The sequence below is a fragment of the Cornus florida genome, unplaced genomic scaffold (assembly GCF_030987335.1).
Source record: "Cornus florida cultivar Cherokee Brave unplaced genomic scaffold, ASM3098733v1 CherokeeBrave_3.0.0_Hap2_Chr07, whole genome shotgun sequence".
Classification (NCBI taxonomy): Eukaryota; Viridiplantae; Streptophyta; class Magnoliopsida; order Cornales; family Cornaceae; genus Cornus; species Cornus florida.
In genome coordinates, this window is record NW_026775577.1 from 855,433 (window position 1) to 873,433 (window position 18,001).

The 18,001-nt window shown below is 33.4% G+C and overlaps 2 protein-coding genes across 5 annotated transcripts; both read right to left on the reverse strand.

Moving 5' to 3' along the window:
• Positions 1 to 1,905: 1,905 nt before the first annotated feature.
• On the reverse strand, positions 1,906 to 5,388 carry LOC132315635 (uncharacterized). 4 transcript variants are annotated; one of them, XM_059813975.1, is made up of 3 exons: positions 5,329 to 5,388; positions 3,722 to 3,969; positions 1,906 to 2,389 (listed from the first exon to the last, which is right to left on the reverse strand). In XM_059813975.1, the coding sequence occupies exons 2-3, from the start codon at positions 3,818 to 3,820 to the stop codon at positions 1,988 to 1,990; spliced, it is 501 nt and encodes a 166-aa protein (XP_059669958.1). In that variant the 5' UTR covers positions 3,821 to 3,969; positions 5,329 to 5,388; the 3' UTR covers positions 1,906 to 1,987. The 4 variants fall into 4 exon arrangements, with proteins under 4 accessions (XP_059669958.1, XP_059669959.1, XP_059669957.1 ...); XM_059813976.1 differs by having other exon boundaries at positions 3,722 to 3,974; positions 5,329 to 5,384; XM_059813974.1 differs by lacking the exon at positions 5,329 to 5,388 and adding an exon at positions 5,223 to 5,322.
• A 6,386-nt stretch (positions 5,389 to 11,774) lies between these two features.
• Positions 11,775 to 13,445, reverse strand: LOC132315636 (transcription factor TCP20). The gene is made up of 2 exons (XM_059813978.1): positions 12,097 to 13,445; positions 11,775 to 11,989 (listed from the first exon to the last, which is right to left on the reverse strand). Exon 1 carries the CDS (start codon positions 13,147 to 13,149, stop codon positions 12,238 to 12,240), a length of 912 nt encoding a protein of 303 aa, XP_059669961.1. The 5' UTR covers positions 13,150 to 13,445; the 3' UTR covers positions 11,775 to 11,989; positions 12,097 to 12,237.
• Positions 13,446 to 18,001: the final 4,556 nt, after the last annotated feature.

Consider the following 18,001-nt stretch of genomic DNA (forward strand, 5'->3'; position numbering starts at 1 on the left):
GTTGGGTCAGAACTCAATAAAACGTCATGTGTGTGTGTTTTTGGATGGAAGTGGTAGTGGAATGCATTCTATATAAGCACCCCCCCTGCCTATTAATATGGAGTCTAGTCATGGTGGTTGGTCAGATGCACATTGAAGTGGAACCCATCAATATGTTTCTAGTGTGCTGTTGCATACCAAGTGGCTAAACATATTTTTTTAATGTAGGAATTAGTAACATATCTAAACAAAATATGTTAATCATGCAAAAACTATTAACTGTCTTTTTTTTTCTTCTTAATTTCCCTCAGTATATATATATATATATATATATATTATAACTATTTTGAGATAGGGTCCATAGGGAGGCAGTATTTCAATTCGGAAACTTGTTTTATGCACTTCATTCTATTTCATGCGGTATTAACGTATTTTGTGTAGGGTAAAGTTCCACTAAACATATACAGTGATCAAATTTCAAACTTCTACAACTGATGAATCTGAGAAAATGGTTGATCATATATATATATATATATATATATATATATATTATATATATATGGTGGATCATTTCCTGCTATTTCTAACGAACCTTCATGTTCCTTACGAGGCCCAAATGTTTGGCACCCTTAAGCTGACTGGGCTTAGCAAAGGCACCCCAAAACTCTTAAGGTCCATTAAGTCCATGTGTGAGATGGGTTTCTCCTTTCTTATATAGTTCTATTTAACCTGGCCTGCATGGTAAACCAGATATTTATATTCATTCCCTATTAAAAATAAATAGATAAATAAAATGGAGAGAAGAGAAGAGAAGAGAAGAAAAAGCGAGAGAGAAAGAAGTAGATTCTGACTCTAGGCATATTGACTATTTTCATGTTACATGATGAATATGTTTGATGATAAATAATAATATTTACGTATATGCATTGAAGTTGTATTGTGAGATTGGAAATGTTTATATATATATATATCCTTAACTCTATCTTTCTAAATGCTTTTTAAGGTAGGTATGCTATTTTCATCCTAAAAACTAAAAAGTAAAAACCATACACCTTCTCATTAATTCAAGGAAGGAAAAATATGCAATGATACGAATGCATTCATGTTTTGACAGTAGGATGCTTTAGCAGTGCACAGGGCATACTGGCCATTGTACCTAACTTGGACAAATTATGGTCTAATATATTATATATAGACCATGTTTACCAGATGCAAATTTAATGTTGAAGCTGGCTGGCATTTGAAATTACTACTGTACCCCTTAGGGTTTCCCAAACTGTGCTAGATTGAGCGTGGTAGTATGTTTAGAGGTGATTGATTGGAATGGTGGGTGCAATGATAATAGTTTGAATGGACAAATATTGTAATAGATTTGAGTCTCAGAATATATAGTTTATTATGTATATGTAAAACAATATATGTTGAACTTGATTTTTTATTTTTGTCCTCTCAGCATCTGCATGGAATGTGACTTACCTTCTTCATCCACTAAGCATATATATATATATATTCTTTTCTTTTTTTGTATATTATTGTGACAGTTGAATGAGAATTTGCAGGATTAAGGGAAAGGCAAATCGAAATTAGAAGAATATATCACAGAGCTTATATTATATGATGAAGGAAAGGAACAAATTAACATGTGCACGTACCCTAGCCACCTAAGATTGGGAAGTAATTGCTTGTTACGGTGTGCCCAAGCAATTGCTTGAGAAACAGCCCAACAACGTACACAGGTCAATGTTCACAAGCAGGCAGGCCACATGAGATGGATTTTGGTTGTGATGTAATTTATTTAATTGGATTCATGCACAAATTGTCATTACAGGTGGGATGTCTACTCAAGACGTACACCCATATTCAATATCCTATTATCCGCTCGATACACCTATATTTTATGAGTGAAGTCATTTAACATCATAAATATTTGACCTTTAATGATACTAAATTATTAACATTTCCAATTACAAAAGGTATACATCATTTTCAAGGGTCCAACTGAGATACTCTACACCCATATAACAGATTTAATCCAGCCCAAGGCCCAAAACATATTGCATTTGTCACGAGTACAAAAGGATGGAATTACTGAATATATCCAAGGCATCATACATTTTATAAAATGAGAGTCTGGTGGGGGTGGGGGTGGGGGTGGAGGTGGAGGTGGAGGTGGAGGTGGAGGTGGCAGTGGCTGTTCATACCAGTCTGGTGAAGGTGGAGGTGGAAGTGGAGGTGGAGGTGGCTGGAACCATGGTGGCAGCTGTTGCTGCTCAAGCATCTTCTCAATTTTATCCAACCTTTCCGCCAATTGTACATTTCTTTCCTCAACAATTTCGACCCTTTTCATAAGAGCCTCTTCATATGATGAGGAGGCACGTTGATGCCTTGAAGACTTATCTTTCATTTCATCCTGCAAAATATTTAAGTTCACTATCAAATTGAAAGAATATGGCATAGGAAGAAATCATGTGCAAGCTAGAATATTAATCTTAATAAAGAGGAGAAAAAAAAAAAAAAAAGTTAAGTAAAGGCAAAAAAATCAATAACCATTTAATGAAGTTAGACAAGAGTCATTTAACAACAAACTGATTGCTCAACAATGCTGTCATGCTTTAATATTTTTCTGGTTTCATTTTCTGCAACCTATGTATATTTATGTATTCATGCATATGCTATTTTACCTCTTTAGTTTGCTCATGCTGACTTGTTCTTTCTTGTTACAAACTAAAACTAATTCTATATCGTGGAATCCGATGTAGCCAATGAATTTCACATCTGTAAGCACAACAGCGGGCAATAATTCCACTAACAGTTCCCGTCCTCCTATCCATTTCCTCTTTATACACACACACACACACATTAGATTTTACTCGATGTTTCACAGTGGTAAGGTTTTTGGACATCGACTCCACACATGGATCTAGAACTTATCCTGTGAATTAATTGTGTAATAATAATACCTTGACGGTTGTGGTTATGGGTTGACCCTGGTTGTTGTGACCTTTTCACTTACACTCCTAAGCCCCAATTTCATGCACCTACCTTTCTAATTGCCTTGTGTGTTTCAAGCCCAATGCTGATGGTTCAGAAACAAAGTTTCATAATCCATTCTGATGTTGTCTTCATCCAATTTCCCTCCTAATTATAATGCCACAGATTCCTCAAGCCATCCAAAAACAAGTATCATTCTTATAATTAACTTAGATAATTCCTCTTAGCTTTCTTGTGAGTCAAAGTTTTCATAATGAACAAGTTTATGGGACAGAGTGAATTATATTTTTTTCCCTAGGCTAGAAAGAATGCTTATTATTGACGACCAACAACCATATTACTCTCATGATTGACGACCAACATACTCTCGGTGTATGTCACATTAAAACATCTAAAATCTCAAGAAAAAAGAGAATACAAATTGAAAAATAAATTAGATTATTTCAGATTCATTTAATTAGATTACTTTCAACTAGTGGAAGTTCTTAAACATGAAATGCAATGAATGAAAACCACACTTCATCCGCAACAATTCCCCGCCTCCATATGTGCACAAAAAATAAAAAATGATCACTTAAAGGCATGTGACCCCCTATAAACTGCAAAAGTATTATGAGATCCAAATTTCATAATCCAACATGCTAACTACCAAGTAAATGAGGACTCATCGACAAAGAATGTCAAAATAGTGACAATATGCAACAAAGTGATGGGAAGTCACAAGTCAGTACTATTCTTATAGTTTACTTACATAATTCCTCTTAGCTTTCGGGAGATTTTCAATAGACCCAACAGCCCTTTCTCTAATATCCCAATTCTCAGGATTGTCTGAGTTTGCTTTCGGAAGCATATCTCCCACATCAGCCTTGGGCACTGAAATAATATCTCTTAGATGACTCCAATCCTTTTTTCTTCTCCTGCTCTTTTTCTGAGTTTACTCTGTTTGACAGGATTGTTGCTTGAATCTGAATCCATCTTTATTGACTTCATTTGTCTGATCTGCACTGCAACATAATCTTAGTTAAACTTTTGTGACATTTAAGGATTTCTGAGATAGTATTGGAAAGAACTAAATAGATTAGGCATGCATACAGCTATTTCTATGAAAGTGGATCGTTCTAGCATGCAAAAATGGGAACAGAGAAGAAATATATAATTTTCATTGCTAATATTAGTTTTATACTTTTATAGAACAAAATCAAACCAAGATCTGTGACAGTAGTTTTCTTGCACCAGAACCTACTCTTCCTGCCACAAAATTGTTGATAGACTTCAATTGTCTGATTCACAAAGCAACATAAACTTCATTTGCCATTTTTTTCTGCTGTTTTGTTGTTGTTATAATAACCAATATTTGTCACACAAAAATGGAAAAAAGAAGGGGGAGAAAAAGAATGTGAGTTAACTTTTTGGGACATTACGGACAAAGAACATAACAGAGTATGCAACTATGCACGGATCCAAGTCTTCCTATGAAAGTGGACCACTCCAACATGCAAAAGTGGAAGAAATTAAGAAACAAATATCTGTTAATTTCTGATATTTCCTTTAATTTTTTTCAAAAGGAAATCCATAAATTCATTACAGTTGATGTCCCTATATTTCATGTTGCCATTTTTTTATTTTTTATTTGTACTTTTGTTTTACTGTCACGTTGAGAGAACCATATAATAAAGTATGAACCCTAAATAGCATAAGATCAGACAACATTGGGAGGTGGGTGGGTGACATTCAGTTGGAACGTTACATACAAACATAAATCAAACTTTTCTCAACAATGTCTCTTCCTTTCCATAACAGGAATCAATAAATTATAAACACAAACGCACACATACATATAAATTGAGGGAAAAACAAGTGGAAAACAGAAAACATGATACTGATCAATACAACAAATGCCAACATGAAGGACAAACAGATAAGCCCGTATTCAGATTCAAAAAAAAAAAAAAAAACACACAACCAATCCGCCACTTAAGTCTCCAATAAAATTTACAATGCAAAATAATAATAATTGAAAAAGAAAAAAAAAAAGAAAAAAGAAACAAAATATAGGTGTACACATATATATATATATATATATATATATATATATATATATATATATTTGCTGTAGAGTAAAAAGACGATGAAAAAGATGATCGGAGTAAGAAATATCAAACGACGCATTTATGTTTTAAACCATATGATTCTCCGATTTTATCAGATTTGAAAAACGAGAGGATAGTCGAAGAATCTGTTCAACAACATACTAGTACTAGTCGCTGCCCATCTGGGATGAGTCAACCATATTGCATTTGTATATATATACAGATATATACTATATATCTATCAGAAAGAGAGAGATGACCATCATACCTTGGCCGCCTTCAGTCGTCGCTGTTGGGGGAGGTCAGAAGAGAGAGAAACTAGAGGCAAAAATGCCCTAAAATCAGAAAAAGATGTTTATATACCTCATATCAGTGCTACAGTAAAATAAAATTGGTATGATATCATTTTGGGCTGGGATTCCACCGATATGGGTTTTGGCCCAAATTTTGATATATGTTTTGGGATGGGCCCAAAATACAAAACCAAAACACCCACCAATAATAAACACAATACCAAACAGGCCCTTAACCATTGGTGTAGGTTTTGTGGCTGGTTGACTCGAAAACAAAATTGTAATTTTAAATACCCAAAATACATAAAATAATAGTAAAAAACTAATAAAAAGGGTATTTACAAAAATAAAAAAATAAGAAAGAGATAATAATCAAATTCAACTATTATTATGGATGGATGAACCCCATCGATAAATTCATCAACACCATCCATTGCAATAGTTGGATGTGAAAAAAATGTATATATATAGTAGTTACAAAAATAAAAAATAAGAGAGAGAGAAATAGCAATCAAATTCAAAAAAATTTATTTGATCATGTTTCAAAGTGAAAGGTGAGACCTTGAGAGTTCAATATGAGTTCCTTGTCAAAAAAAAAAAAACAAAATCAAATTAGTTAGTTCATTGTCTATGGTTCAAAATCTCTTAGACAGAGTAGGTTTAATTTGTTTATTTTTTATTTATCTGAGCCCTGTAAAATTTTATTTCAAATGCGACTTATTGATACAAAAATCTCCTTGAAAATTCAAGTCCTCATATTTAAAAAAAATAAAAATAGAGATATGATATCTATGGAAGGTTTAATTTGTTTATGCAACTTATATGCGAGATATTTGGGTTGGTCTTCATGAGTTGAAGCTTGAATTCGAGTTACCTCGGACCAGGCCAGCCCAACCCAACCCGAAGCCGAGTTGAGGTTGGGCTCAGATTAGGCTGGGTTGGGCCACCCCAAATAGCACCCCTAGTTTTGGGGCAATCATGTTGCTTTAATTTGGTGCCTAAATCCATGGGGATCTTCCCTACACAGGTGGTGGTACATTATTGGTGCTTAGAGATGGTGATATGTCCTGAAGCTACATGTCCCATCTCTCTCAAACCTCTTTTATGATCACTGACATTTCATGTCTTTGCAATCATTTAGATTCATTCATTGTACATGCTGCTGTTGCAACATTCACATTAGTTCTAGCTATGTGCATATATTTATCTAGAAAAGTCTTTTGAAAAAAAGGTTTATTCTAAAGTTTATTTTGTTGTTAGAATTTTGAAAGCCGGATAGTTGTTTTATTGTGATTCGGAAGGCTCGGATTTGAAATAAGAAAATAATTTTTTGAAATGGTAAGATTGCGAACATTTTAACACTTCCTAAACTTCACAATAACGAGAGTTTGTGCACTATGCATGTCCTTTCTTTTTATTATTGTGGAGCACCTTGAATGGAATTGGAAAAAACTGGCTTGATCCGTAGAGATTTTAAACGCATAAATGATGAATCCAGGTATCTCCAGAAAGGACACAAATGATGAGACCAACACATCCTGTCTGTATTTGAAAATGACAAATTTGTATCCGTATAGACTGTTGCATTTGTTATATATTCAGATACTTTAATTGCATGTCCTTAATCTCATCATCATCATCCTGAGATTGATCGATCGATCGATCTTTTTTCGCCTGCCTTCTTCTGTTTTGTATTCTACCCTTTTCTGGTATTCCTTTTGGCAACTAATGCATAATATATTGATGACACCAAGGGCATTCTTTGGTCACCTTATATATGTATACACACAAAATTATCAGATAAATCGGTGTTAAATGTGACATCTTATATCATTTGGGAAGAAATTGATGGCATTTATATGTGTGAATATGGATGCATTTTGAAAATAATAAGTTCTATAACCGATGGTGGCGGAACCAAGAATTTGAATTTAGGTGGTAACTATAACTATGTAATTTAAAGTTGAAAATTTTAAGGTCAATTGTATAATTTTTATAATATTATACTTGGTCTATGGAGTACAGTATAATTCAAAATATGGGGAAATGCAACCTAAATATATAGAGATATAAAATTAATATGAGAAATAAGAAAAATATTTAGGCTGTGTTGAGCTACGTGGAATTGGAAAAAAAATTACTTCAATTTTGTTAATTGTTTTTCTCCGATTCTCAAAATTCTAATTCCATACAACTGAACACAATCTTAGAGAAAAGGGAAACAAAAATTAAATTTTCTCCAACAATTGTTTCAATTTTTGAAAAAGTAAAGAGTACTTCAGAGAAGACATAGTTATTACCTCGATGAAAATTTAAGCAAATATATATATAATTTTAATTAAACAAAATCTCACCAGCTTAAGTGAAACCTGATTATAAGGAACTAAATAGAGAAATATTGTAATAACTTATACAAAGAATAGCTATAGAATTTTTTATTTAACAAGTGGCAATTAGAAATATTAGCATACATGATATCATTGTTATTTATTGATATTTTTAGAAAAGTGAATGGAGATGAACATATAATTTTAAATATTTTTCTTATTAACACCATTTATCACAAATGTTTTACAAGAAATGTTCCTGTATCTTTATTAAATATCATATAATTGATATTATAAATGCCTAACCATATATTATAGTAACAATTACTAAAATAATGAACTTACATTTTTATTTCAGAAAATTTGGCCTTAAAAAGTAAGACTAAAAATTTATTAAAATTTCTATGAATGCCAGAAAAATATAAGTTAAATTTACCGAAAAAACATATAAATAAGTTATACTTATTTCTAAACTCACTATAATTAGGCCAATAAATGTTTTTCCAAAACAAATTGGCGGCGCCAATTGAATTTTTTTATAAGTTTTGGTATCCCAAATGTAATTTATTTACAAAATATTACAAATTTTAGAGAAAATTTTGGGGAGGCCATGCCCCACTTGCCCCTGAACCGGTGTGCAAAGTCCATCACATGGAAAGATACATGACATCTAGTAATGTGTATTGAATCAATTTTTGCATGGGCCATAGAGAGCCTTAAGTATCATACTGCTCAAATCAGGAGAGTCAGGTTTTCAAATTAGGGCATCGTGCAAAAACAATTATATATATATATATATATATATATATATATATAAACATAACAAATATAAAATATAAAATATAAAAGATGATGAAGAATAAAATTATTCAAATATACACGTTAAAAAGAAGAATTTTAAAAAGTAGAAATAGAAAAAGGAAAGAAAAAATAGAGAATTTTACAAGAAAAAAGTTAAAAGAGTTTCAATTAAGGAATGAAAATTTAACTTTTTATTTTAAGGAAATTTATGAAATTTGAAGAGTAAAAAGAAAAAATAAAGAGATAATTTTAGAAACTACAAAATTTAAAGAGACAACATATAATTTTTCATATATATCGAAAAAAATATAAAAAATCGAAAAAAATATAAAAAATTACTACATATATCATAAAGGACGGCCCTAGCCTTCATTGGCTCCATCCCCGGCTCAAAGGGCTAGCTATATCTCACCACAAAAGGGAGGGAATCTCCAAATCCACTATGTAGAGATGAGAGACAACATAGGCATTAATTAAGCAGTCCAATCACTGTATAATATTTCCAATTTTCTATGCTAACCTAGCTACTACAACTTAATTAATGCATTTCCATATAACATACAGAGTCTTTTCCCATTAGCCCCTCGTACATGGGATGTAATTAACATATATATGTAAAATATGGCTCTAGTTCAATCAAGTTTGGTTGATGTGCAACTCTGGCTAGAAAGAAACAAAATACTTGTGATGCATAAGGTACAATTGTTGCATGGTTTTCGGATCAAGAACACATGGATGCATGTCACATCTCAACTGAAAAAGAAAATCATAACCGTGTTTGTTGAATTTGCTTTTCTTGCAGGTGCGATTCACTTCTTTTCATGTCCTTTATGTGTTTCAATGAGACAGAACACACAATATATGACAGAGTTAAATGTATAGAAGATTTATTGGAAGTATCATCTCAGAAAGCCGGGCATGGAGTGAGTTGGAGTCACAAAGAAGTTAAGGCTACACATGAATGAGTTAGTCATCAAATGGAGCTCAAGAATGTTCAAATTCAGTGGGCATTAGCCCATACTTTATGCTGCCTCTGAGACTTTTCAAAACATGTTTACAAATGCACAAAATCCTATCAAACATGTTTTATGCCTCTGGGGAAGAAATTGATTGAATCGAATTTAAAGCAATAAAAGGGATCAAGAACCTATATATGGTCTACACACCTGGAAAAAATCACATCAACTGCTGATCAGAGTGAGAGAGGCATGAATAACACGAAAGATGGTGTAGCGGAACACCAAGTCACGGCCTTTTAGCTCTCATTTGTTGTATGATAATTGAACAAGTACCACCAAAACAAATTCGTATGGATGCCAATGTTTGTGTGTGAAAAAATTTAGGAGACAAATTAAGTGGGTTGTCACACCAGATTGGATGGAAAAGTATTAATTGTAAAGAAGGGAAGAACATGATGGGACAATCAACTAAATGTCACATAGAAGAGTCAAAACAAATGTGCAGAGGGGTTCGAATCATATCATAATGTTTGATGAAACAAAACCAGAATTAAAGGGACTACTATTTCTGACATTACTTAACCGTATAAGTACTCTTCATAGCTAAGGACTGAAATGCTGAAATGATGTCTTGCATAAGTAACAACGGGGGACAATACTAAGTCTGGTCTGCAATCAAGTATGTTTCATAATCTTTTAAACCATACAGTGTAAATCATTTCTAAGTAAGTGAATCAAAGACTAATAAATTGCTCAGTCGTCTGAAGTTTGATTCATGCATAATGTAGAGTCACTATGTCATTAACAAGTATCGAAAAATGGAGTCAACATATAAAATTTGCAATCCAAAGCTAGAAATTTAGATTTTCCAACTTTATGAAAAGGTTCAAGCGCAAATTTATTTGGTTTTCATGTCTATGACATGTGAAATGAATTGGTAAATCATATAGCAAGGTAAACGGTCAGCATAGATATTTAGATCCTACGGACTAAGGGTGGAAAAAAAGGTCTCTAGCTGTGTGCCTAACCATGTGGGCAGTACTGACGGGGGATGTAGAAGAATAGAAACTGAAAGAGACTGTTTGGAATAAAAGAGGGGAGAGAGAACACTTCCAATTACAGAAAGGCCTTAGCGACAAGAAGGTAATGAAGACTAGAGTGGTGCCTCAAACATAGGTCTAAACACGTGAGATACTGGGATGGACTTTATTTTTGTTCTGTTACCATCTTTCGCCGCCTCTAAATTAGTTTCGATCTTTTAGAGATGTTCTTCGAAAGATACTCCAGTCCCTATGATGCAAGGTTTAAGAGCATTTCATCACCTAAGTTTCAATTGCCTCAGAAAAGAGCAACTCCATGGTTATTAACAATTAGATGATCGAGTCATCATAATACTCAAGAAGTCACCTTTGCTATGTCTCAGTAGTTCACACAAGGAAACCGAAAAATAGGATAAGAACCACAACTTTAAAAGGTACAAGAGTAAGCATTTGAAGACCATTTGAACCAAAAAGAACATGTACATCATATGTCCTGTATGGAAGATTGATCACTGATCCAGGAGATGAAAATTGAACTAAACTAAGTAGGGAAGAGCTTGTAGAAATTGATATAATAAAAGGAACAAACCAATAAAGTTCAGGGAAATGCATGTATAATTTAGAAAGAATAATTCTACTAGTTAAATATGAATTATGTAAGAATAAGAACTAGTATCATATGCCACCTACCAATAAAAATATATAAATAAAAAAGTTATGGAAAAGGTTTTAAGCACAAATTGCACGCGTTAGAAATTAGAGGGCATCCTACGTGTAGTAGGGCTTTTAGGTGATGATACTTGGAGATTTGGCATAGAAAAAGTTAGATTAAGTCTCTTGAATGAGAATTGACCTTCAGTGATAAATGTTGTTTTAGATTATTTTGTATTAGAATCAAGATGCAATTATAAAAACTCCTGTGAAGTCTCAACTAGAGTAAGCACTATGTCCCAAACAAAATTGAGTTCCCTCACAGCAATAAAAAATTAACAACAAAGCTTAGATTTCTTATTTCTAGTGATAATTAACTCCAACACCAAATATGGAATAGGATAAAATGTACCACATTATAAAAAAAATTCGAGTAATTTCTCAGATATAATGCGGATTTAAATCCTTAGTATGAAATCGAAATTTCTTTAAAAGGAGCTAGAATCGTTTCCAAGGCAAAGCATAGCCAAAATGGTATTATGGGGATACATTGTAGACGCACAAAACAGTCAAGTACCAGACAGCCATCCATATATGGAGAATATATATTGGCCCTCTTTTGTTAAAAACATAAGAACTTAAATAATCAAAAACTGCTACCACATCTAAGATAAAATTGCACAAACATGGCCACAAAAATTTATATTTATCTTCACAAACAAGTTGATCAAGACTCCATCTAGACCTAAAGAGATCAAAATAATTAAAAGGATGACTTACACTATAATCAACACGCCTTTTTCAAAATAAATAGAAGTTAAGCCCAAACCCAAGCTATTTGGCCCTGCACAGTTCCACCTGCACATTCCAGACCACAAACAACTCGATAACAATAACAGTAACATATAAAACTTTATAATTTATACACAAAAATGTCAAAAGAAAAAAAAAATCCCAGAAGGCACCTGTAGTTGGAGACTAGGAAGGAGTTGCGGAGACAAGAGGATAGGGCAAACCAAGTCCAATTCCAACTGAATTCTCAGCTATCTCCTTCTGTGCAGTGATACAATACACAAATCATTAACCAGAAAAACCCAGCTCCGATTCTACTGTCCTGAACCTTGAGAGTCATCCTTGGAAGATGGTTGCTGCTGATGTTGATGCTGCTCTTGCTGGTGCATTCTTGCCTGCCCCATCTGCTGGTAAATTTGACTTAGGGCTTGAGAATTCAAAACCCCAATATGACCATCCTGTGACAGCCCTAGCTCCAACCCAGGTAGCTGCTGGGTAGTACCACCCAAAATTGAGGTAAAACTCAAAGGACCCAAATTGGTGACTGGTAAGTCAAACCCAGGGAACCCTATTTTTTGCAGGTAATTTGAACTTTCACTACCCAGATTGGCAGTTGATGGCCCAGATGACGATGATGACTGAAACCCAAAATTACTCATAGCAGCAGGGGGCCATATCCCTGCTGCTGCTGCTGTGGGCATATGGGGTCTCCCCAAATTCCCACCTAACATTGGCCAACTGGTCCTACTACTCCCTCCTGACCCCCCAATATGTCCACCCAATTCATCAATCTTTTGATGCAATCCCACCGATATAGAATTCCCTTGATGCGAAACAGAGCCTCCTGCAGTTGCTAAGGCAGAGGCCGGGATGGTTCCCGTCCCGGTCGCCGCGATTATCGACGGCTCCGCCTGCTGTAACAACCACTGGATGGTCTCTCCATCAGATTTGTGACCCAATTCTCTGGTCAACTGGAAAATTCTTGCTGCACAAAGAGCTGGCATCCTTATCCTCCTTCCTCTGCCTTCAACTTTGGTGTGCCTGTCTTTGTTAGAGCTCCTCTTTGGGGCCAATTGCTTCTTAGTCCCACTCTCTTCTTTGTCTGCAATCACAATCTGGAAGTCTTTAATTTCAGCTGCTTTGTTCTCTCCCATGGTCGCTTGTGGGAGGCTCAAGAAGGCTGTTGGAACCTCCTGTGGTGGCTGCTTTGAGCCCTTGGGATCCATCAACAGAGGCTAAAGGGTGGGTGTGCACAAAATAAAAAAATTATAGTATTATTTTATGGAGTCCTCTTTGATCGGAGAAGGTGACCTCAAAATCTTTTTTTTTTTTCTCGGTTTTTTTTTTTTTTTTTTGGGAAGTGAAAACTTTGTCCTAGATATTCATGTGTTTTCCCTGTTTTTGGTAAAGGGCTGTGAAACTGTGAAACAGTGAAACTGTGAAAGGCAAAAGTAGATCTCGAGATCCCGATGTTATTAAGTACCTTCTCTAAGGACCTCAAAATTTAATTCAGGGTCTATTTTACAATTTCACATCTCCATTATATATAGACATAAATATCTATTTATGAGTTTGGATTCTCGGGTGTAGCATCTAAGCGTGTTATAGTGTTTTTCAAAATAAAATTCAATTGCAACAAATTTAATATACAGAGTAAATATGATACAGAGTAAATATGATATTCTACATTTTAACACAATTTTAATATATAGAGTAAATATGTTAAAAGACAATTTAAGTTCGTTAAAACTAAAAATAATGATATTGAGGACCTATTTGGCTAGTGCTTTTGTTTCATATTTTTTACTTTTACTAGCGTACTGTAGCGAAGCAAAAGTACGAAGCATGTTTGGTAATATTTATTATACTTTTGAATAGTATCGAAACGCTTCCAAAATTAAGGCCAAAATCGAAAGCATCCAAATGATACTTTTGTTTGTTTCTGCACTGTAGCAAAATACTGTTAATAAAAAAAAAAAAAAATCTAAAATAACATTTTTAACTGACCATTCAAATTTTAAAACTTACAATACTTTTTACCAAACATGCTTTCATATTTTTGCTTTTACAAATCTTGTAAAAAATTTACGTTATCAAATAAGTTAATATACCCTAAAAGCATAAGTATTACTTTTACTTCGAATCAAAGCAAAAGGACAAAGCACAAAGTAATTGTGGTTTCAATATATTTGTTCTAAATTTCAACACATAAAACATTGTTAAAATCTAAAATAAATATGTTAAAATTTAAAATAAATTTATGTGACTAATTTTATATACAACATGTTTATATATATGGATCGATAGATGTATATTATTTTATTATTATATGTCATTTACTCTGTGGGTTTGTTTTGACTAGTTTTGACACATACATGCCCTTTACTCACCAGGATAACAAAAAAAAGAAAAAAGGATGACAGGGTCTTTTAACAGCCAAATTCGTCACATCTAGGGCACACATAAAAGCCCCCATTCCCACAATCCATGGATTCCCTTCTCATTATTGCTCTACCTCCTGCATGATGATATTATTGCAACACCATTATATGATGCCATGTCTTGTAAGTGACTCAAGTGTCTACGTGGAGCCTCCACTTTGAAACACCTGGCACACTACCACAATCAATGTTTGGGGGGGGGGGGGGGGGGGGGGCTGGCTTCTAGCCCACTCTAGGCCCATCCTTAAGATATGTTAAACAAAATATAAATTAAAGAAGATATAATAATAAATAATGGAATTAGCAGAAAGAAGGTACTGTTGGTGTTATGAATAGGTGTGGATGTGAGAGGTTTCAATTAGTTTTCTGTTTGGAGATACTATGTGGGCCTTGGATGCAAATAGTTTCTCACACTTCATCACCCATGTGATTAATTCACTGCAGTTGAAAATCAGGATAAACAAATTACACCTCATTCAACCTCTATGATTTTTATTTTATTTTATTGATTTTTGAGTTTGGTGCAAGTGTTACATGTATGATTTGACCCATGTAATAATGAAAAGAAATTAAAACAGGACCATTAAAATACGGATCAAAATTCTTTTCGATTATATATCGATGGGTGAAGTTTATTACTCTCTAGTTCTAAAGTACTATTTGTTTACAGATAAATATTTGTTTTACACAAATAACTTGGAATTTGTGCCATTTTTTAAAAATTTTGAATCAATTGATTATCAAATGAAAGGATCATTAATTAATTTACCATACTAAGGATCTAAAATTCTTTCACTTACTTGAGATGGATCCATGAAAAATCTTTCACCATTTAGAATTAACCTAGTCAAATAGTAGGTGGGTAATTAGTCCAAAGTTGCTTTTGTTGTGAAAAAAATCAAAAGTGAGAAAGTTGATATGATTAATGTCCCCACTTTTAAGTATTAGATTACAATAATTATATATAGGGTAAGGAAATATGAAGTGATTAAGTGGTATATTAATTAGTGAAAAGCTTGAATAATGATTAAAGACAAGGTAGTTTTCATGCTTTGAAGATCATATCAAGATACATATAGATCTAAGCATAAAACACGACCCCAGCTAACAGTCAAGGTGAATAGTTATGTACACTAGTCAATGAAATTCTATTCATAGTGGGTATTATCATAGTTATTCCTCTTTTATATTTTTCTTTTCTTTTCTTCCAATCACTCTTGATTACTAAGCAACTTTAGGGAGTTTTTGAATGAATGGATACACAAAAGAGGTGAGACCATAGATAGAATTTCGTTTCATTTTCTTCATCTTTTTTGAGTTATAGGTTTGCTGTACTGATGTGGAGAAGACCCATTCATTGCTTAGGTGATGATAATAATGGGTGGGGGTATGTGTGTGTTGGTCATTGCATTGCTTGTCAAATGTGCTTCCCATCTTGGAGACAAAAGGAGGCCCCTCTTTTGAAAGCTAGCTGTTGAAAATATCATCCCCAATATCTCAATAATTTTTCCTTCTAAAGGCTAAAGGCCTTTGCTTTCATACATACACATATAAATAATATATGTATATGTATATATGGTCTTCTAATTAAGACATATTTTCATAAGAGATGATGATGAGATTGGATCCATCGTCTATAGTTATGTCAATCAATTAAGCATCCAAGTCCCAACTTTTTAAAAAGCCTTGTGTAAGCTTGTGTATATTTTCTATAAAATTTTATAAAGCATGCAACTAAGAGCATTTTCAATTGTTGCATTTTTTTTTTTTTTTTTTTTTTTTTTTTTGTGTGTAAATTTGATAAGTCATAAGAACATCTCCGCAATCTGTTAAAATACTCTTTTGTATAAAATATACACGGGCCACGTATAATGTGTAATTAGGGATGACAAAATTCCCATACATGGCGAGTCCCGGCCTCACTCCGCCCTGTTTATGGCGGGTTTGGGGACTTATTTATGGAAATGGGGAAGGAATAGGGATTGTATTTTAAACCCCGGCGGGGGATGGGGCGGGGACGGGGTTAGGAGAGGGTAACCCCGCCCCACCCTGTCCCGTTTATAGTGCATTTTTATTGCCCTTACATGTTTTAAAATATTTCTAAATTACATAACTATATATATAATATATTCACTTCTGAAAGTGAAAACCTAGATCTATTCACTCGCAGTATAGAGAAAAAACATAGTCGTTGTGCATCAAACATTTGATCATGTTTTAAATTGCTATAATTGTATTGAAGTTTAATTAAATTATTAGATTGAAAAATATTATGGCTGTGTTGATTTGATTGAAGGTGAATTAGAATTTAAAAAATGTTATGCGGGGCGGGACAGGGATGGGGGTAAAAAATTTGACCGGGGATGGGGATGGGGAATGTGATCCCCGCCCTACCCTGCCCCACTGTCATCCCTATGTATATATATATATATATTTTTATCTCCAGTAGTTTTTTAAGATACATTGTCATGTCATCAATGTGTAAAATTATTGTGTATTTTACACAACCTTTTTACACAGCTATATTAACATATTTCTTTTCTGCTCTCTTTTTTTCATTCCATTCACGAATCAATCCTATATTAATTAGGTTTGTAAAAATTATGTGGAGTCCATACATGATACTTATTAGTTGTTACCAAACGAACTATTTTTACATAAAAAATATAAAATAATCGTTGAAGCTAAAAATAAATATTTTAAAATTTTTGTATAAATCTATTACTACGTATCAGATTTACACAAATATATATATATACACAGACACACGCATAACGGTTCATATTTATATATATATATAATGATGGCATTTTAAAGTTGATGGATTTAATTTATAGTTGTAACATTTGTAAGCCACGCTCAAGGAATCTCCAAAGTAGTTATAGTACTGTGCCTAGGGGCAGCTAAATGAGTAGGCCTTGCAAAAGGTGAAGTCAACTGATCACAGGGCAATTACTAGACCATATTCACTCTTTATTTTTGTACATTTTTTTTTGGAACCATATTTACCCTTGATTTTTATACTTACTTCTCATAATAAGACAAACATTTTTAATTTGATTATAGTTTATCAATCAGTGTAGTAAAGCTAAATTCTTATTTATAAGTCCAACAAAGAAACAACTAAAACCTAATAATACATACAAAAAATATAGGGTAGCAAAGACTTTATTACATTTAGTTAGATTGGAAGGAGTTGTCACACAATTCTGACTTGTGTTAGGGGAAGAGGAGGACTGCATTAAATGGTAGAAAACAAAAGGGTACTAACGCCACATTAAATACCTACCAATCACTCACCTCCAATCTCTCTCTCTCTGTATACGAATTAGTCCCTTTGCTAGGAACACACCTCCCACCATTATCAACATGTCACACCATCACCTATCCCTTTCTTTTCCTATTCATTTCCCTTTCTTTTGTATTTCTTCAGTTGTCTACTTCTTTTGTAGTGTGTGTTACTGTGTGTGTGATTTTTCTGTTTTTTTTCGGTCCTTGGTAGTTCTTTTAGTTGTTTACTTACAAGAAATCTAATTTTTTATTTTCATCACCTATAAATTGTATGAAATTATGTGAGTAGTTTATTGTATGGCAATGAAATAAATTTTGACTATTTATTACTTTCTCCGTCCCAGGG